Below are 23,206 nucleotides of genomic sequence, written 5' to 3'. Positions count from 1 at the left end.
TTTTTTTTTTTTACAGTTTTGTACATGCCCCGTAAGTAATTTTCTTTAATAAATACACTGTTTTCCAAAACTGCTTTTTTAATAATTGCACAAGCATACATACACCTTACACAAATATCTATTAGAAAATTTAATAGATAACTGCACAGTTCAGAATAGGAGAACACTGTGAAAGGAGTACATTTTGTGGCCCATGTTCCTGAAATATCTCTGACTTCCTCACAGTTGTGAAAATGGAATCCCTCCTAACAAAGTAGCTGTCTTTTATTCACTAGGAATACAGATCTCAGTGTGAAACTGCCAAATTTAATAAAAACAAAATCTGAAACATTTAGCTGTACATGAGAACCAAATGTTTGATATCACTGTGAATCTAGCCATGATCAAAGACCCACTACAGCTTTTTGCTGAACATATTTGACCCTGAATAGTGTGCTCATTTAACTGCTTTCCTTTTTTCATTATTTGATTACAGATACTACCAGCTTAAAGACTTTATTTGCTTTAGTATTAATTATACAACTTACATGCCAGGGGTTCTGAATGAAAGGAAGGGAATATTCCTTTCTTGTAGTGATCGCTTCATATTAATTCATAGGAAGCCTACCATCTCTTGCTCCCTATAAATGTATTTAGAAGAAGAAAGTTGGGTGTTGGGAATTAAGCAACCAGGAGGCATTTTTATACACTCTTACCCTGGGGGAAGACTATTACTGTTTTTTCTCCCAAGGATGGACACATTTCTACTTGTAAATATGCCTCTACTTATGCACAGACAGGCAGAATCCATCAGAAAGCCACTCTGGGTTGAAGGCCTGGAAGGAGAAAGATTTGCACTCTGATGTTCTTGTGATGTTAGGGTGCTGAGTGACAGCTGACAAAGGAATGGGTCCACTGTACTACATGCCAACACCCCAAATACTTTCCATGGTCTCCCCAAATCCTGACAGAATATGGCATCTCCTCATCTACACCTAGAGAAGGCAAGACTCCTGTGTACACAGATAGACCTCTCGTACATAGTTTTTTTATTTGGCTTATCTGATATGTAATTTGTAAGATGTAATTTTTAATCAGATCTACATCTGATTGCTATCTTCTGAATTTTCTTGATACTGAATATGAAACATACAGTGAGGAACTTTTAAAAGTTACATTTCATTGGTATTTTAGAATCACGAAAAATGTAAATCTTTCAATCCCTCAGGGCTGTAATGATATGCTTTACAAGTTCTCGATACATTGACTTACAGGGGAGATAACTGAGGGGAGGCTGGAAGAGTAATATCTTTCAACATCACCAAAGAGAACCATATATGCACCCTACATTATATAAATACAGTTTAACCAAAAGCATAAAAAAATGGGCGGTTTAAAAAAGAACAATGTCAAGAATAAAAACACATAAGAGAATTCAGGAAAAGCTGCACTTCTCCATATCAATACTCAACAGATTTTCTTTCATTAAAAAATTGAATTGACATGTAAAAACATCACATTTTACAATATACAGATTCATTAATTCTTTAAGAAAACAAACAAAAACACATCAGACATGCAATACTAGCATGTATTTTAGACTCACAGTACATTGCTATGAGATCTTTATATGTTACCGTATGCCTAATGCAGCCTGAATAAAAGTTTGTTTCAATTCTGTAATAACCATCATCATTTTCCAAAAAGCCAGGCAACCTTACCATTCAAATGTGAAAGTAAGTTTCCACTTACTTGTAATTCATTAGCAAATTGGTTAAAAAAAAAGTCAAATAAAATAAAAAATGGAACAAGAAAGAACTCATACAGCTCTCATTGGTCCCACAGCAGATATAGAAATTCCAACTAGAACCTTCAAAGGAATATACATCAAGTAGAAAGCTATCTCAAAATTAATATACATCACGTTTGAATTTGTGATAATTCTCTTCTCTAAACATGGATAAGTGTAATACATAATGAATTTTCTTCAGCAAGGCTACTTGACAGTAACTGTAGACCTTGCATTCAGACCCTAGGCAAGTTAAGTCACATTGTTTTTCACACTGGTGTTTGTAAGTGCCTTCTCCACACCCAACGATGAAGTGCTCTTTCTGAGTTTAAAAAAATCTCCTCTGTCCGTATTATTTCCCATTCAAAACTACAACTAGCCTTTTAAAATTATTCATCTGTTAGTTTTTCTAAAACTTTACAGTCCTTTTCATCACCCTTTCTCTTCTCAAGTTATTTTTCTTCACATGATCCACGTTGCTAACTTTTCAGCAGGCTTATGGATGTCACGGGCTACAATAGGTGGCTAGTGACTAGAGGACAAAAGTTACAGTAACATGGCAACTTGGATACTCCATGTGTTTTTGCTAAACTCTGTTTTATTCCTGAAGCTGAAAATAGTCTTTCTAATCTGGCAGAAGAAAAAACAAAAAAAAAAAAGAAAGAAAGAAAGGAAGAAAACTCTTAGGGATCATGTCATCTCAAACATTTGTCCTAATGGGACAGCCTTAAGAACCCTGACTGCCAGAAGAAAACCAAACACTACCTGAAAAGGTAGCACGGGTCCTATGAAGCATTAGCTCCTTTTGTTTAGGGGCTGTTTGCATTTATGGAATTCCACAGACTGTGGTCCTGCCTTCTCAGGAATGAAAGCATCCAGTGACAAAAATGGGAATGGAAGCAATGGAACATTCCACTGAGGGCCTAGGGGAAGGCCACCACTGCAACCAGGAGGCTGTGAGAAAGGGAGATAAAAAGCGATTTAACAGCCTCACTTTCATGAATGTATCTCATTCTTTTGAATTTAAAAATGTACCTAGCCATGCCTCATGCAGGAGGCCTTTACGTATTCAAATTTTAAAACAAAACTACCCTTTTAATATCATACATGGAATTTAAACATTTGGGTACATTTTATTAAGTGTTTATTTTTTTTCTACCAAAAAAGAAAAAGAGCAAAAAACAGACAAACAAAAAAATACATACCACCCATGTTGGGCTGGGGAAAAATAAAGTCAGTCATAAATTTCTCCCCTAAGATATGATACTTTATCCTGTATCCTAGAAAACAGTTTAAAGAAAAAAAAATTATACAACTGATTCTGCATGTTCCAACTACTCTGAGTACTCCGCCTTACAGTGCCACCCGAGACAAGTCAACTACACTAAGGATTTGGGAGGTATACCCTTCTGTACAGCTCGTTTGTAAGCAATGCAAGTGCATAACCACTACTCTAATATAGTGCTCAAAAGATTAATTGAAACTTTCCTAACATCTTCCCCTCTTAGAACAATACAACTGAAGGTAATTGCTGGATGCATCATCATCTTTTAGTCTCATAAAACTTGGCATCAAGTCTCTACGGAAAGATGCATGGCAAAACATGCCACTGCTGTTGCTGCTCCTAGAAACAACTGGCAAAAAATATTTAAAGCTAAAATTTATTGCTCCAGATTTAACTCGCAGAACCAGACTGTTGTGTACAAACTGTTAATCTCCATAGATGCTCAGAGATGATTGTCTCCTTGTGTCTAAACACACAAAATACAAGCTGCTATCTGTACAGTTTACAGTACTGAAACACATATATTTGAAAATGAAGTATAGATATGTACTTTGCAAAGATACATGATTTTACAGCAGGGGCTTACCCAAACTTATTTTTTACAGCCACTTTCAAAATAGACAACAACTTCACTAGGATAGCTAAATTACATCAAAGAAAGAATCAGGGTATTGAAAGTAAATAGACTGGCCAATTCCCCAAGCTCCCAGATTATTTTTATATGTCTTTTTTCTTTTCTTTTCCTTTTTTTTTTTTTGAAGAAACCCCTATACATAAAATGAAAATAATATCTGGATATTTTCTTCAGTGGTGGACTAAGCAGTTTCTTAAAACAAGACATTTAGTTTGCCTTTCACTTCCAAATGCCTTGAAAATAAGATACACTACTGCTTTAAAAGAACCATCGGAATGCTTCAGCGCTGGGAACAGGTGTTCTCTATAAAAAAAGAGCAAGAAAACAAGTTAAGCTTTCTTTCTATGTCAATATAAAATTAGATTTTTCTCCTTTACACTTCAGTAATATTTTCGGTCAGCTATACACAACATAATGACTTGTATATTTCAACATTTAATAAAAAACAAATGTTTAATCTTAGAATATTACAAAAATTAGAATATTGAATTTAATGATAATTTACTAAATATAATGATTAAAACATATTGGTCTAAAAAATATAGGACACACAGCCTAGAACATGGATGGCAATCAGAAGAAAGGGGGAGGTTCAAACTATTAGCCAATAGTAGGAAGACCAGATACAGTATATACTTACATCAGCCTTACATAGGCTGCATTTTAAGTACGCTTGCTAGAGCCAGCAAGCATACTTAAAATCTGTATCTGCTACATACATATGCAGCCTATGTAAGGCTGATGTTCAGAATTCAGTGAAGTAATTTATTTATTCTGGAGAATTTCTTTTACGACAGGACAACAAACATAACATCAATATTACGTCTATATTTAATAACTACTAATGCTAAACATTCCTACATATAATGGAATGAGAATTATACGGACAAAATATACCACTATTTTAAAATGTCTGCATTTGCAACAAATTAATGTCATACATATGAGACAAACTTGTAACTAACCAATGATACTCAGTGGAGCATAATGATCCTTTTGCACCAGAAAAATACTATAGTTTTCCAAAGGAGTAATAAGCCAGCACTAAATGTCTGAGCAATCCTTTTAACGAGAAGCTTACAGTTACTGTGGGGTTTTTCGTTGGATAAACAGTAGTTAAGCTATCAAATTTTCCTTTATATATTAACGTTACAGTCATTCATCATGCCATACTCTTCTTTATAAAACAGAATCACATGAGTACATATTGATGATACATGAGGAAAAACAAGCTAAGAGTAAATTTTCCTGGAGGGCAAAAAGAAGTTGATTTTCTTCCTTAGACCTGTCCAACAGGCCTGTGTAGCCTATAAAACAGCTGCTATAGATTAGTAAGTATGTAAATTGGGATGTTGAATATTACCAAAATACTGAGTAGGTATAAAAGAACACACACACACACACACACACACACACACACACATCCCTTGTAAACACATCTTAAGACAGTGTTAACAGCACTTGAATTTTCAGGAAATACATGAAAAATTCTACTACAAACACTCTTTAATAATTGAGGTTAGCTTTTATTTACTTTCTCATATATGACTTATTTGGTTGACACCGTCCTACTGTAGCAATGTCATCTAAAAATAAAACTGTGTTAATTGAGAGGTCAAATGAAATTTAAATGAATAAAATAACCATTTTGGCTTATCTCTTTAAATAGAAGTTTAAAAAAACTGTGCTCATAGTCAACATGATATATTTCACAATGAATGTGTTAAGAACAAACTAACGCTGTCTAATTCAAATTTACATATAGGTATACAAAAAATATTAAAACTTGTGAATATTTTCTAAAATCACAAACAAAAAGTTCCATTATTCCCATAAAAATAGTACTTACTAATATTGTACTCCCTACTCCTCATGGGTTAATCTGTCTTCTTCTCGCCAGTTCACTACGCATACCTGGATCCCCATCATTTGACTTGGTTGGTGAGAAAAACCCCTTTACTACTTCTAAAAAAGTAACTTTTAAATGATATATATAATTATATATGCTCATTACACTTATTTAATCATTATTAAAAGTACTGTATGAAATAATAAGAAAATATATTCATTCATCTTAATATTCGTGCTTTACACACACACATATATATATAAGCAGTAAATGAAAACTTAGTTTACACCAGATGCTAACTTGCTGCTTGATGCCAACTAAGAATAAATTTTATATAAGTATGCATACTTATATAAATGTAGTCATTTTTAACAAGATAAGTTAGATCTAAGCATATCCATGCATTGCAGAATCACACATGAAAAATAAACATGTGCATATATCTTCACATTTATGTGTACAGTATGTGACAAAGAGATGCCAACTTACTCTCAGATGCCAACTGGAAATAAGACTGTAAGTATATACTTATATATCTTGTATCCTGATAAACATATATGTTTATGAAGATAAACAGAAGAAATATATGGAGCACATTTTTTAAATGAGATGAACTCCTTATGTCTTAGTTTCATTTTTAAATCTCTCTTCCAATTCTTGGCTCTTCCTGTGCCCCTTTCCGCCACTCAATTTCATCTGCAATATTTAGGAAAAGCAAGCTTTATAAAATGCCACCCGAGATCAAAGGTCATTGTTGTGAGGAAAAAGATAATCGCTTCTCAATGCTTGTTAGCACTAAATAGTAATTAGATAATGCCGATATGAGAAAAGCAGAGAGCTAGTTTTCTTTACTGTCATGACCTGTCACAAAATTGCACTGTGATGTGTACATATTAGTATGTATACAATTTTGAGACCAGTATGTATCTCCAAAAATAAGGATACAGACAATTTATTGCTACAGGGAAAGGGAGAAGGTAAGCAGGGATGCACCTATTAAAAATTATTTCTCCCTTATATTAAGATCTTTGAGGTTGAACCCTAAAAATGATTAGTTGGAAAATCACCTAAAATATGTGAGAAGATTTAGGAAAATCACTGGTGCATTAATTGGAACAAATCTTCAAGGCATTCACCAGAAACTTGAAGTGAGGATTCTCTAAGTTTTATTCCAGGGTTAAAAAAAGAAACAAAACGCTTCAGCATCCCACAGGCCACACAAAACAGATGTATATCCAATCTCCTGCCCAATTTTCACTGGGCTCACTGGAAATTTCCTTAAGGCCTGGATTGATTCTTTTAAGCCAGAATGGGGGTAGCAACACTGTTTTCATATGTAAACCATTGGGTTAAATTATGGCTTCTAATTAAGTCTGTCCTAATTTGGGGACATATCTTCTCTAATGAGGTCGTCTTTGTAAGAGGCCTTCTATTTTAAATGGTTGGGGGGCTTCACCACACCAATGTGGTGGATTAAGCACCCTAACCAGCTACTTTCAGGTTATATAAATTCAAGAGTCCCAGCTGGGGAATCACATTCTTGATGAGATTACAGTGACTTTCTGGATCTCAGTGATGCTTGCAGGAAATCGTTATCCTGAGTGACAGGGAAGCCAGATTCCCCAGGAAGAGAAGGGGGTGGGGAGGTAAAGAATAGAATTGAGTTGATCAGCATTGTTTAAGGCAGTCTTCACCGCTCACACTGGTGCAAACACTGGCAAACAGCAGCCTCGCTCCCAGGAGGCCTGGGGAGAAACCTGCAGCCCCCAGTTCTCCTGGTACTGCTGTAAAGCATGGTGTTCCAGGGAATTCACCCCTACAAGAGCCAGACCCAGAATGACCTTCAAGTTTAAAGGAATGCCTTCTGTTTTCCTCCTAAATAACTTTAAAGGGCAAATTATTGAATAAAATAATTATATAATCCAAATCTAAGTACGTTTTACATTTACTTCTTTAAAAAATGAATACAAAAATTATCAATATGTCTCTGGCAGAAATGTATTTCAGCTTGATTTTCATTAAATCAGCAATGAAAAAATAATTAAATGACCTAAAATCAGTAAACATCCCCAAATCCGCTACCTTAAGAATTTGAGCATAACTTTCTCTTTTGGTGCTTGGTAGGCAGTCATGTGAACTGTGGTATCTTTAGGTCGGGCATGCACCTACATACTCTTGTTTAAAATATGTCAAGCCTAATAAAAACTCATCTCCTAAAAACTGAAATTGGGTATCTATACTTTCCTACATATGAATTTATATGGGATTGGCTATTCACGTCTAGCTAGATACAATATGTAAAATGTTGCAGTATTCAGGACACCAAACAAAACTAATCATTTTTAATAAAGCTGGACATGAGTTTTTAAAGAGCAAATAAAAGACAACTCGATGCTGAAATTCACTTCAGAATGCATAAAAGTTACAAATTGAGATAATAATTAAGACATTAGCAAATTCTGTAACTAAAGTTAACTATATCTTTCCAATATTTATTCATGTAGTTTCTAATCCAAAAGTCTCAGTGATTCACATAGGCCTTCAGAATTCTACTGTGAAACAGGATGGCTCTAATACAATACTTCCCAAGCTGAAGTCAGTATTTTGGGGTACCATTATTCTTAGATTAATCAAAAAATAATTTCCTGTTTCCCCATTTATTATTAATTAAAGAAACATAAACACCAATCATTTTCCGATCCCCATATAATTATGGGAAGTATGCTTTTTCCAACCAAAAGCAAAGCAATTTCGAATTGTAGTTAGCCAATACAGCTTCTTATAAACTCTTTTGTAATACATATATTTCAAATAAAAACTTTTGTTTTCACTGTGAGAAGCTCCACTATAAGTTTCTTAGACTTCTGAGCATCTAAGTCCTTGAAATTGGAACCCCTCACCGCATTTGATTTACCTCTTTGCACTAGAACTTGAAAACCTTAATGAATCACTGAAATTCTGCAACAGGAAGTACATGAATAAATATGACAAAAAAAGAATAGCAGGAATCATTGTTTGCCTTTAGACATTTGATTATATTTGTTTTGGCTTCATATGAAACTTTCAAACTTTGGGGTATTGTGGCTGAACAAAAGGAAAAGGATTCCTCATGGTTAAAAAAAAAACTACTTTTTTTCTGATTTGATTCACAAAAAATGCTAAAATATCAAGTTATATAGGTTCTTAATTTTTGTACCAACAAAATTTCAAAACCTAATTGGAGAAATGGAAAATTGTATTACATATACTGTACAATATTGTGAATGTGAAGACACACACACATGTACATTATTACAAATTTGGATGATCAGTAGTTATGGTCTAAAATTATACCTAGTAAATGTTAGAGACTCCCCAAGATGTTTTAGGCAAAAATATTTTTCTATATCCTATTTACAAATAGTATATTTTAAAAACCATAATCCAATAACTATAGTAGAATTATTAGCAAGCACAGGTATAGCATAGTTCAGTAAGTTTGAGAGAACAATTAATTTATGATAAATGATAAACTCACAGCCCAATAATTTACTGTTATTATAATAAAAAATAACTTCATATTTTAACAATTCCAATATTTTAAAATATATGGATTAATATAAGTATACACTGTTTCCCCTTTTCAAAGTACACCTAACTTACTTTCTCATTCTGTCCTGTTGTAATTTACATGTATCATATATGTGCTGTCTACCAGATTAATTTTTCTCATAATTCAGATTCATTCATCATATAACTGTACAAGTCTTTGGTATACTCACACCTTATTTTGGCCATGATCCAGATGTAAACTAAAAACACCTATCAAATACCACTAATGGGAATATTAGACCCCTCTTTAAAAGGGAGAAAGCACCAAATAAGTAACTGCATAACTTTTATGACCCACATTTTTGGAGGTCTTAAATATGATTATAAGGAGCATTCCACTTTTCTGGTTTCCAAACTGACATTTGGGGCCAGGATTTCTCTGATTAATGGTGGAACTAGAGATGGCTCTTTCATTAGGATTGATTCCCTGTGGGCTATTGCTCCTGCTACTTCTTCTGCCTTGCAAATATGAGGGCTCTTCCTCTTCCCCCCTCCTATGAGAATACCACCACCCTCCCCATCACCACTGTGATGGCATGACTTTAAACTTAGCTAACTTTTGTAAATGGAAAGATGAGATTATATACTATGTTGGAAAGGTGCTAAATCAAGTCAATATGGTGGTAGAGCCAGTACGGAAAACAACTGTCCAAAGGTGGGTGTGTGTGTATATGGGGAAGGAGTGGGTTGGTAGGAAGAGAAGTAACAGGTTGACACCAAAATTCCCACTGGTCCAGAAGTGGCCAAAAAAGGCACCCACTTTTGGCCTCAGTATTTAATGTAACTACTTGATTTAGGCAAGTGTCTTGATTAATGCTATATAGGATTATATTTCAATTGCTTTTGGTAAAAACACTTCAAACCACATCCTTCCAACAATAAGCAAATTTATTGTGTTACACATGGGTAGTTTAGTGATTAAAATAGTCCTGGATTTATAAAAATAAACTATAATAGGGATGGTACCAGGATAAGCAGAAAGAGAAAAAATTTTCAACAATCCATAAATTTAAAAGATGCTTTTGAAAAAATATTTTATATATTATTTTTAACCTATGTATAAGAGGAAGTGTGAAAGGAAAGTAAAAGTAAAATTGATATTAAAAAAGCAAAAATCAGGTTAATAAAATCAATACTGTCAAGAATGATTAAAATATCTAGAGTTAATTTTATTTATATATGCCAATATGTTTAAATCTTTATGAAAAAATATATGGTTATATGATAATGAATCTGAATAGACATACATATATATGAATGTATGAATTCATATATATATATATATATATATATATATGGCAGACACAAGTTAAATAATTCTATCTCCCCTCAAAGTCACTCTACTGATTCCTGTTGACTACAACAATACCTTTAGGTGAGATCATTGCTAATTAGCTATTGAAAACACCACCAGCATTCTTTTCATGACCAAGTTGTTGGACAATTTTTTTAAATTTTGGTTATTTTTTTAAAGCAGACAGTGAACTGTCACCTTTTATTGAAGAGAAGAAATATTCACATAAAATGTGAAGAAATGGGAGGTCAGTTAAAAAACTTGAGGTTTTTTTTTTTTTTTGAGGTGATTTTTAAAACCATCAAAGCCGTGATTTGGACAGCCTCTAACTTCTGTTCAAATAAAATACAATAGTTACACCTAATCTCTATAAGAAATTCAAATTATGGTGCTTCTTTTTGATTATTAGAGATGTGGGAGTTTGAGAAATATTCATTTTTTTCTATATTACATAAAAAGTGAAAATAAGTTTAATAGAAAATTCCTCTTGGGCTAAGTTCTATAATATTTTGAATGTGGTCACTGAACTTCATTTGGTTCAGTATCTTCTATGACAAAAAGCCAACCACTGAGATAGACCCAGCCTAGAAACCAAAGCATGTTTTATGTCCATTAATTGCTTGGAGGAACTTAGAGAAAATTCCAAACATTTCACAGTCATTAGATATTATCAGCAAAATAATGTACTTGATTAAAACTATACTTCTGAGAATCACATGTTGCTTGGAGTATTTCTTTAAAAAAAAAAACTTTTTAATAACCGCAATTGCCATTACACTGAATGTTTAAATTCACAGTCATGCTGACTTCTTGGTTTCTTCCCTTAATTTTCTGTTTAAATAATAAAATTAAAAGGTATATAGTCAACAATTTTAATTTAATCAAGTTATTACATGTTACTTGGCTCTTTAGAAATGTATTTTGGTTAATCTCCCTCATTAAGAGGGCATACACTGTGAAGCAGTCTGCATTAACATGGTATCACCATATCTTGTTCTAGAGCAAGTCCTTAATTTAAGAGTCAAATTTCTCCTCAGGGAATTTCCATGTACTACTTCTTTTTCTATGTGTATCATGTACTCCATCTTCATGCAAACAGAGTCACAATCGCATAGTTAACTAACTAGTAGAGTAAATTAATAAGCCTAACCTTTTTCAGGCACAGGATTTATAAGCTGTAGTGATTAATATTCTTTTCATCATTTTTCTGGACTCTTTTCTATATGTGCAATTCTGTATTTTCCAGGAAATTCTCTGTATAACCCCTTAAAAATTACACTGATATTTTTGAACAGTTAGTTGTTTATAGATGCTGATGGCCTCTATCTCCCTAAACACCATCATCAATTTTTAGCATCAGTTTTCCCATCTTGGCATTTCTATGTTTCTAATTACAGACTTGAGCAAATTACTCTTAAAGAGAAATTAGGAGGAAAAAAAATCTAGTTAGTTTACATGAAACTATTTTATCCACTATGGTAAATGAAAAGAAAAAATGCTGAGTGGTTCTAGTGAATCTAAACCCAGACTCATGGCATCTTTCAAATAAAATTTGAGGCATTAACCATTTCTACTAATTTCTTATCTAAACCAGACTCAAAAAGATGACCTTGAACATGACAATCCTTTCTGCCAACATGCTCCTTTCTCATTTCTCTTTAATCTATAACACTACAGTCTGCCTGTCTTCCCTCTCTCCCTCCCTCCCTTTCTTCTTTTCTTCCTTCCTTTATTTCTTTCTTTCAATATAGCTCTTTCTCTTATTCAGGTCATACAAGGGTTTCCAGTACTCTGTAAAATATGCTTGATATAACAAGTCACACTGTAGATTCTCAGTATGTTCAAGGCAAGAATTCCTTTTTCTTTTCTTATTCCTTGAAAAATTCTGGAGTACTAATAGAAAACTTAATACTACACAACATAACCACATGAGGTAGCCAAGCAGAAATCACAGATAGCAGTATGTGTTTCTTATCTAGATCTGGGAACAACTAGGCCAAGGATGAATTAAGGAATCCCAAGGCTTTTAAATAGGTGTGAGATTGCTTTCAGAGTTTTCTAAAGTTACAATTATATCACTTGAAATGCGTCCATTTTGGGGGGCTGAGAATTAAGAATGTAAGTAGGGAGCTAATTATCTTGGATGAAAGATTAAGATGTAGAATTAGGGAATGACATAGGTATTTTAAAAAGGCAGTTAGGAATAAGGAAAAGTTTGAGTTCCTTAAGTGAAGATGTGTGTATGTATCCACAGCACTTACTACAAATCTCAGAAAATAACAGTTCCTACCTAAAGATATGTTGAATTGAATTGATCAAGGGTTTACCATGTGTTTAGCATATACCATGAATTCATGAATATACCTTCTAGGTACAGACCTGCCTAGGAGAAGTAAAGACACACTGCTTATAGAAACACATTTACATTTTACTCTTTATCTTGGTAACATTGTTCCATTTACAAATGTAATTTCTTTCCTCACTACAGATTTGTTCAATAGTGTTGTGGCTGTCACTAAACTAGTGTTTTTCAAGCTTTTTTGACTGCAATCAACAGTTGGAAATACATTCTACATAGCAGCCTAGTACATGCATACACATACATTTATGTGTACATACATAACCGAAACAAAAGTTTAACAATATGTACTCTCACTACATGTGATACACGTATATTTTCTGCTCCATTCCGTTCTATTCTATGTTCTCAAAATCCTGGCGATAAGCCAACACATTGGTTTTCATGGACCACTAATGTGTTGTCACCTGCAGTTTGCAAAACACAGCTTCACACCATACAAATAACATGTACATGTGAAAAGCATCACATGAGGAAAATCCAAAACCACTCCACTTCATAACGCATTTAACTCTATGGATAGCAGCCTTACATAGAAGAACCAATATGTATATCCTTTGGCATTTTAAAGGCTAGTGTTCTCTATTTTGTTTTTCATGACTGACAGAGCACACTGAGTGTTTCTGAGAAGATGCCACATCTCACTTTGCATTCATCTACATACAACTGAGAATTTTATCTCTTTTCCTTATTCTCGACTCCATTAAAACCATCCCTGATCTCATTTAACCTACAAACATTTCCCATAGAGAAGTCTTTGCCCAGCACAGTTATTTTTCTGCCACTGATTCACCATCACTCATAATCATCATTTCCAATTAAATCTATATAGTCTATTATTCTTTTAAAAATTTATTTCATCTCTTTTCACTCTGTAAAGTTTTAAAGAAAATACATCTTCTCCAGAATTTGCCAGATTTGCTGAAATACACAGAAATGCCCATGACTCTTCCTGCTCTATAAACATTTATCCCTTTCTTCTCTCATCCTACTTGATCTCTATCCTTTTGATACTATCAATCATCCAGAGGTTTTTTTTAAGTCCTTGAGCAAGAAGCAGCACTTTCACCACAGTTTCCCCCATAGTTTGACACTTTTCTTCACTTGCTCCAGAACGTCCTCTGAAACATGAGTTTAGATGAATATGACACCTAAATGGAATCCCATCTTCCACCCATCTTGGAAGTATTCAGTTACACTCGGGAGTTATTCTACCAAATGTTTCAAAGGCATAAGTAAACATAATAACATCAGCTAAAACACAATCTGTTTTTCCTTGTCTCTAATTCAGCGGCCACTCCACTGAACTTTAGACTCAGCTCTGACTCCCTAACCAAATGTATTGAGTCAAGCATGAAAACATTATCTCCCCCCTTTATTGTTTCCATTCTCTGCAAAACTTCTATAACTGCTTCAGCAGTTATAGTCAGCAAAGCAGACTTCCATACCCTATCCTGACAGAACTTCTTCTAGATACTGCATTGCACCCTGGCTTGAATATCTCTTTCTCCTTCATTTTTAAAGCTTTCTTGGTTAGTATTCCAAATCTTTTAGGGCTTATCACTATTTTCTCCCAGAAAACCAACAGCATTTTCTATTATTGCTCACTAACGTTCTTCATTTCATAAATACTCTCTTCTTATTAAAAAGAAAAAGCTCTGCATAGTCACTTCACTTTTTAATCTCAAAATGTGTATCTACCTGTTTAACTTCCTACACACTCACTCACACACACACACACCCCATCTTCGAAAACAAGAGTAACTCTACAATTTTCCAGTGTTTGTAAATATGTTCTCCAACCAGAATCTGTGACAAGCATTTAACCATTTCTTACAATGATTTTCTTAAACTCACAAATGCACATTTAGAACAACTCCTGTGTCTGTCCAAATAAAGGAAATAGTAGCCAAAAAAAAGGTATTGAGTTGAAATGCACACACACACACACAAAATCTACTAAAAGATACAGAAATTTATGGTAGTGGTGTGCCTTTGGTGAGGAAGGAGGATTTGTTTATCAGGTTTATCTCTTTCCAAGTGAAATCATGCCAGATCTTTGGTGAACTGGATGATTAAGACAAATATTCAGAAAACTCAAAGCCACAAAATAGTCTACATGGGCTTTAATTTCTGATAACTATAAGTAACTTGTTGGTATACTGAATTATCTGTAAATGTAATTGTCTTCTCCTCTACTTTTTATTGATGACTTTAAATTAGGAACGAGAAATCGTATAGCATCTTTCAGTATACAAAGAACATGAACCTACACACAATATTAAAAGTTGTAGTGAAGGTTGGTATTACTATGTCCGTTTCACAGTTGAGGAAATAAAGTTCAGAGAAGTAATGCTGATGGAGCTAATATTGTTCAACTGGTAAGTTACTTGAAACTAGTGGCTCTTCCCACAATCTATCACCTAAATGTAGCCACAAGGGCCCAAATATTATTTTTAATTATAAAATAAGTGAAAAGCCAAGAAACTAGTAGTTTATGTTTTCTAAATATAATTTATATTTGGTTTTATATCAGCCAAAGAAATGCATCTTTAGCTATTAGTTCTTTGGAAAAGCAGTTGTTTGCTTTGCCACTGTCTTCTGAGTAAGAAATGTAACGTGATATCGATAGGTTAAAGATCAAAAAAATAGAAAAACAAAAAAATTTCACAGGTTCGCTCTCATACCTGGCTATGGATTCTTATGTTCTTGAAATAAATTAAGAGAAAGCCTTGGAGTTTCACAGAGAAAAAAATATTTCTCATAATGTTTTAGAGTAGAAGTTAACAAGCCTGCTGGGATCCTTTTAGCCCCTGCAGAGCTAAGTCTTCAACATTATTAAATGTCTGTCGCATCTGAAGTATGCTGCAACATAACTCAATAAACAACAGAAAACATGTGATGCTGAATAGAGGGAGACTTTTCGATTACCCTGCAGAATAATTCAATTTCAGGACAGGTGTTTGCATGTGATGGAACAAGATATGACTGAAGGATAAAACCACCTGTGTGTCCCTCCCTCAATATTTTGAAACTACTAAGGATAATAGCATAAATGCTAGATGAAAAAGTATGTTAAGAATGAGCAGAAGCATTGCGGCACAAATGAAGGAATACAATTATGCATGCACAAAATCCTCAAAATTTACACTGATCCCACCAAAGAAAGTATTGTCTTGAAAACAGGTTTTTGTTAAAAAAAAAAAAAAAAAAATGATATTATCTAGAGTGCTCTACTTCCCCAGCCAAGATCATCTGACGTTCTAACTGGTGACTGAAAAATCACACTTATAAAGATGAAAGATTTTACCATTATTTTGGGCTCATTTTTGCTTTTAAAAAACTAATCCAAAAATAAGAGGAAGGGCTTCCCTGGTGGCACAGTGGTTGAGAGTCCGCCTGCCGATGCAGGGAACACGGGTTCATGCCCTGGTCCGGGAAGATCCCACATGCCGCGGAGCGGCTGGGCCCGTGAGCCATGGCCGCTGAGCCTGTGCGTCCGGAGCCTGTGCTCCGCAACGGGAGAGGCCACAACAGTGAGAGGCCCACGTACCGCAAAAAAATAAAAATATAGAAAAATAAAAAATAAACTAAAATAAAGAGGAAAACTGAAAGAGAAGTAGTCCTTTCTCCAACTTGCATATTTACATGGGCCTTTCAATAAATCTTGAATTTAACCTACTAATTTAAGTAGATATTTTTATATGATGAATGAGCTCATTTTTAATATTTGTAAAATATGAATAAAAATAAATGTAAGAGACTGAAGCATATCCAGGCTTGTGAAACTTATTGGATAGTAGGACATTTTGTTACAATTTTCCAAAGCAAAATTAAAAAGTGAATTGTTTTCTGGTAAAAGTAAACTACATATTCAATCTGACCAATTGAGATTGAACAGTAAGTTCTAAGAGCACCAACTACTTCAGATGAGTTTTTTTTTAAGATACACTTCAACCTGTTCCTGGGGAACACTCCAGTAGTTTTTTGGTTTACGTTTATATCCAGAGGGAATATTCTACCAGTGTCTCCAGGATCACCCTGACATAGTTCTTCAGTCTCCAACCTTGTACTCTAGAACAAATATGGATGAAATGCCCATGTCGTTTTAAACACCTTAAGTTTTTAGTCTTACAGACTATTTTACTAAATTGTCCTGTATTTGTCAATCTGTAAGTCTGCACTGCGCAAAATTCTTAATTATTCACCCAGGAGAACAGTTGACTAAAACTAACCAAAATATGCAGCAATGCTTCAGTAATCAATTCATTAAAAAGTTTAAAAATCAAGTAACTTTTCTTTCCTTCATCACTAGATATACTTTCCATTCTCACTTAAAATATCCAAATACTTTTATATGATTAAAGTCTAAAGTTTGTTGTTACTGGCTTTTTGATTGTTTATTTTTATTTTGTTTAATGATGGCTGAACTTCAAACAAACATTCTTATAGGATAATTTACAAATGCTTTTAATTGCTTTTATTCTACTATTCCTAATTGCCATCCAAAAGATTGGTTAGAATTTGCATGATGTTTGGATGAGAAGGGGTATGATTTTCATTTAGGAATTATTTTAAAATGTGTGGTTCTTTTAAAAACAACTTTGACTAACTTGTATTAAATCTAGTGATGGAAAGAATCTCACTGGACTTGCATTACACTTTGATGTCTTGGCAACAAATCTACTTTCTGCCTTTAGTCAAAGCTGAACTTTTCTGAGCTTTTTTCCTTAGCATTTATGAAATTCAGACTCTTTTCCCTATGTTATTTCTATATTACATTCTAGTGTTAATCTACTATCATTTGGTTTGAATTTCTTGAAAAGTTTCCTCTTTCCTTTTGATTAAAACAAAAATGTGTATTTTTATACTGGGATGTTTTTGATTCTTGAAACTGAAAACCCATTTTTGAACTATGATATAAAATGACAAACTGTTGTATGTTGCAGTTTAAGATACGAAACATTTGTATTTTACCTGTAGGTTTTTTTTGTCACAAACTTCCAAATCTTATATGACATGTTCAATTGTTGACCGGTTTCGTTATTTAACCATACAGAGTCTGAGTTTGAGTGACACACCTATTTCATGTGTGGTCTACAAATGAAAGGGTGGGGAAGCAGGTGCCACCTTCCTGCAAAAATCGCAGACAATGCTCTGTCCAGAATTTTACAATTGCCATTTGTGTGGTTGAAGCTCTTAGAACTTAACGTCGTATATAGGAAATGTGTCCCTCCTCCCTTAGAACACTCTTCGAAATCCAGTTACCAAGAGTGGGGCAATATCTGGATGCTTTCCACGAGACCTCTTAGGACCTCAACCTAACTTGCGGAAAATTATTTGGGGCCCGTTCATTCAGCAGATAAATTTTTAAAAGAGAGAAAAGAAAGAAGATGAGATTATCCTTTTTCCTGACTTTCCAGTTTCTCAGTCTCTTCACTCGAATGTTCTTCCAACTCCTGCCTCTAGCTCAGAGAAAGCCTGGGTGGCAGCGGTGTGTACGCTCAGCAGAGAGCCAAGAGCGGGGGCAGGGAAGTCTCCCGAGGCACTGCTTACTAATGTAATTCCATAAATCAGCTAATGGGAGAGAAACCAGATCTGTGTGGTCTCTAATGCTGTCCCACAGAGATCAATCATGTCACCTGAACAATGTTCAGGGACTACGAGGCTGGGGTTACCCACGGGACAATTTTCTCCCTTGAGTCATATCAGGTTGGGAGATTTAAAAAAAGTTAGATCTTAGTATCAGAAATGTAACTGCTGTGAATATAAAAACTACAGGATTCCCTTTGTATGAGATTACCTTTGTGTGAGACAAAGGCCTGTCATATAATGTATTATCATACTATGTAATCACATTTCTTAAAATATATGGGAACTTAATATTGATCATTGAGGATACAAGTTTTTAAGATAAGTTTTGTTGCACAGGGGCATACAGAATTTGTAATGACTGCTTTGAATAACCAGTGATCATTTTTTTAGTAGAGTAATTGACTAAATGAATAGTCTTATATGCAACTATACAGTGCACAGTATCATAGGAAAACTAAGTTTGTTTTATGTGCATTGTTATCATATGGAATACTATAAAGGGGTGATTTTATTAATATATTTTTAAGGAATTAAGATGCTCTTAACATGAGGCTAAGCAGGAAAACGTGGAAATAAGTAAAGCAGTTTTAAAAGGAATGCCAGAGGGGAGGCTTTAAAAAATGTGGGCAAGAATCCCAACACATCTATGTGAATCTGTCTTAATTTCAGTTTACTTACCCTGAGAATCTGATTACGCCTCCAGTAATTGGCATGAGAATAAGTCAAAGGGAAAGAAGAGCACATGGGGCTTGAAGTGATAAATAAGAATAGTAGTGATGACTATGATCCAGATATTAATTGGTGTCCATAATTTAAAGTCAACAAATATTCGCTACTGAACTTACACCTGAAATCCACAGGTGATATCCATAATGAATCCCCAAATCACTATCCTTAGCCAGGGAGTCTACCTGACATCTAAAACATCTCCACAGATGATGATAAGTTACAGAAACCAAATTAGAGAGGGAAGCAGGTCAGCAGGGGTACTTTTCACCATCCCACAACCACTGCTCCAGCTTTGGTTCAGTCATGTAAATCCTGTCACTCTGACATGCATCCAGCTGGTTTCCTACAACCATAACTGTGTGGTTACACATGTGCTTGAGGCAATCATGCTGCCTTTGACGCTTTAAAATGACCTAGTTAGAATGTTAGCCAATTAAAATTTTTTAAAAAACAAAACTTTTTCTTTCTTTCTGCCAAACTGCATTCCATTAAGAATCTTAGCTTTGAACCAAGAACAATTCTCTGGTAGGAAGGGGTGTATAGCTAGGAGAACATCTTCAGAGAGCTCTACAAAGAGAGAAATGTGTTTCCCCTCCCATCCACACCCCAGTTTCTGAAGATCAACAGAATTTTAAAAGAGAAGAAAAAGTAATACTATGGAATTTTGTGATCAAAAAGCCTAAGAAACTTAAGGATCATGATAAGTTTGTGGGAAAACTATCAAAAGGAAGAAAAAAGGAAACTTATGAAATTTGTTTAGACTAATAAATCAGCATAGAAACTTGTGCAGAAAACCTCTTGGTACTCACATTAAACTCGTTCAGAGAGGTTACTTACTAAATAAATGAGAATTATTCAGTGGTCCTATCTACTACATACCCTAAATTGGGATGAAGGCAGTGCATGAGTCTAGCAAAAGTTGAAGGCCACTTAGCAACACCAAATCTATAATTCTAGATTTTATAATCCTAGATACTATAGTTTGAGAGAAAAAAAAAAAAAAAGCTATGTAGTGCTATCAACTGGGCAATAACAGGAGGCTTTAGTATGAACTGAATTTTAACTGCCTATGGGCCTTAGAGACCTAGAGAAGTTATATTAATCCAGAGAAGATCATTCAAAGCTAAAAACTAGTTTCTGCCACCTAAGAAAACACATGGACCTACGCCTTTATAATTGCTGTTATCTTTGCGTAAGCAGAGTTGCCAAAGGAAATGTAATAAACCACCCTGGAGTAAAGTCAAACTTTCAACAGAGATGGGTTCTTTTATAAAGAGGAATCAATGCAATATTTTGATGGAATTGATCATAATCAATAATGATATCAATATAAATTGATTTTGAGGGAATTCCAAAGTGCTATTTGCTTTGACTTATATTAATACAACTTAAAAAAACCAAACTGTATCTTACTTGTGTTCAAACATGCAAAGATCTTTAACGCTTTTCCCTTCTCCTTTTAAAGACCAGTCCTTCTTGGAGAAAACTCCTTTAAGCCACGTTCACAATTTTTTAAAAGAATGTGCAGATTTCCCTCTGATGATAACTTGTGAGAACCGCTCTCAGCCTACAATCCAGCCCATTGAATATTCCCTAATGCTACATCCACCACCTATATATGAACACTTAGCCATCTACTCTGTAAATTATATCAAGAGGCTAAATATGATTACCTGTTCATATTTCTTTACTAAATATACCACCAAACCCATTTACCTCTGATTTTCCATTTTTTCCCCTTTTGTTTTGATCAGGTCACCATACGAAATTTCCACCAAACACATCAATCTTTGTATTTAACATAATTAAAAGCCTAATTTAACAAGTAATTTAGTGATAATCTGTACGTTGTCTGTTTTAAGGGCATATAGGAAAAAGAAACTATTATTGACCAAATAGGGTGTCCAACAAAACAGTGCTTGGTGTATAGAACAATTTTGTGACTACAAAATGGTTAATCTGCTAAATGCAGAACCCCAAATTTATATTTTTTATAACTGAGTTTTAGGAATCATTTGTTTCTAAGCTATGTAAGACAGTCTTAAATAAAATTACCATCACCTGCTACAAATTGTATCTATTCTAAGTCATCTCTCCTTAAAAACTGCAAATGGTGTTCAGCTTTCTATACTATATCCACTTTCCGGAAAAATACCAAGTATGCAGAAAATAAAATGAGGAAACAAACATTTTGTCATGGTAAGGAGAAAAATTATCCTAGAAGAGGGTAGAAAATCCCCTTTTGAATTAATGTATTTCCGTTTCAATGATTACTCTGTGTGTGTGTGTGTGTGTGTGTGTGTGTGTGTGTGTGTTAATGGGAATGTAGGCTTGTGTGCCACAAACTGTGTCCTCACTTTTACAACTGGGCCACTAATAAGTCTCGCCCAATAAAAGTATATAGAATGTGATGTGTCCCACCCTTTGGGCAGAGATGCTTTTAAAAATAATAAGGGGGGAGGGGTCATTTTGAACCACCAAGGGAAATTTCTGACCATATTGAATGTGAAACTTCTGATTTTTCAAACCAATTACATTAGTTTTCCTCCCGGAGCTAAAAAGGAGGGGCGCCCTCCCCATATGGAGGGCGGTTCCAGGCGAAGTGCAGCTGGGGAGGGTGGCGGAGAGGCCATGACCTCCGCAAACCACCTACAACTGTATCTTACAACCTGAATGAAGCTTCAGGAAAGGGGTACTGCATCTTGAAGCCAGACACGAAGCCCTGAAGGGGAGAGGACAGGGGAGGGAGGAGGGAGGGGGGGAGACTGGGAAACAAGAAATCATCTCCTCTGACCTCTAGCGAAGTGCCAGGTTTTTTCTTTAGCTCTTCACATTTTCTAAATTTGCAGATCTGGTGTCCCGTTTTGCGGTTCCTGCAACTGCTGCAGACGCCACAGTTGATGAGCCTCTTGCAGGGCACGCAGACCCCACACCTTTTCCTCTTCTTCTTGGCCGGGTTGGCTCCGCCAGCTCCCCCCGAGGAGGACGAAGAGGAGGAGGAATGATTCTGCGGGCAGTCTGCCAGATTGGCAATTTGAAACGCACTGTCTGTGACGGCTGCTGAGGCTGCTGCGGGGGAGTGAAGGGCTGTCATGACGATGACCCCTGGAGGTAATGAGATGCCCCCTAAAGCCGGGATAGCGGAAAAAGTCCCCACGCGCTCGGGGAGATTCATTATCTCTGCTTCAGCAGCGCCGCATTTGAGCTTGTTCATGCATTCCCCCGCCAAAGGTCTGCAGTGTTCGGGGGATAAGGTGGAGAGGAAATTAGTATTTGCCATTTGCAACGACGGCTCTGGCGGGCAGCCAGCTTTCCCCAGCCTCTGGGAGTCGTTTCGGTGGTGCATGCTGGTCCTGCTGCCGCCGCCGCCGCCACCGCCGCCGCCGCCGCCGCCGCCGCCGCCACCACCGCCGCCGCCGCCACCGCCGGTGGGGAGGATCGCCGAGGAGGCGGCGGAGGAGGAGGCGGCGGCGGAGGAGGATTTCCTGCTGCCCCCGCCGCCCCCGCCGCCGCCCCCGCCGCCGCCGCCTCCGCCTCCGCCGCCCCCGCCACTGCCCCAGAGCATGGCGGTGGCGGCGGCGGCGGTGGCCGCGTTGTCGCAGTTCCAGGGGGACATGCCGATGCGCGCGGCGGCCGCGGCGGCGGCGGCGCTGCTGGGGAAGATGGGGGTGGTGATGCGCGCGATCTTGGCCGCCTGCGGGAAGGCGCCCCCGTTGGTCTTGTAGAAGGAGGTGGCAAAGGAGCGGTAGCGCTCCATCTCCGAGTTGTAATCCACAAGGCTGTTCAGGGCCCCCTCGGGCAGGTGGCTTTCCTTGGGCAAGCCCGGGGCCTCCGGGCTCGGCCCGGGCTCCACGCAGACATTGGTGTTCATGGTACAGGGGGGGAAGAAGGGGTGCAGGGTGGAAGTGGGGACCGTCTGGTCCGACACCTGGGTGGGAAAGGGGGGAAGGTGGGGGGGAGGGAAGGGGGTGATGGTGGTGCCGGGGTGGGGGCCGAGGCGGGAGGGGAAAGTGGGTCCGGGTGGGGAGAGCAAGGTGAGGACTGCTTTATTCCTCTCTGGGGCGCATTTCCACAGACGGTGAATTCCCAGGCAGCGTCTTCC

General features: G+C 36.3%; 1 protein-coding gene across 1 annotated transcript; it reads right to left on the bottom strand.

Annotated features, from left to right (window-relative positions):
- On the bottom strand, positions 1-23,206 carry CXXC4 (CXXC finger protein 4). Its single transcript, XM_079920139.1, has 2 exons — positions 21,899-23,206; positions 1-3,990 (listed from the first exon to the last, which is right to left on the bottom strand). The coding sequence occupies exons 1-2, from the start codon at positions 22,973-22,975 to the stop codon at positions 3,946-3,948; spliced, it is 1,122 nt and encodes a 373-aa protein (XP_079776265.1). The 5' UTR covers positions 22,976-23,206; the 3' UTR covers positions 1-3,945.

Source organism: Stenella coeruleoalba (genome assembly GCF_951394435.1).
Source record: "Stenella coeruleoalba genome assembly, chromosome: 4".
NCBI classification, from domain to species: Eukaryota; Metazoa; Chordata; class Mammalia; order Artiodactyla; family Delphinidae; genus Stenella; species Stenella coeruleoalba.
This window is presented reverse-complemented; position numbering and strand designations above follow the sequence as displayed.

Bases quoted from the DNA above. Each gene is read 5' to 3' on its own strand.
- CXXC4 (XM_079920139.1), bottom strand. From the start codon at position 22,975: ATGAACACCAATGTCTGCGTGGAGCCCGGGCCGAGCCCGGAGGCCCCG. The intron at 3,991-21,898 runs GTCAGAGGAGAT...CTTTTTTTATAG, and splicing joins AACCTGGCACTTCGCTAGAG to AGAACACCTGTTCCCAGCGC.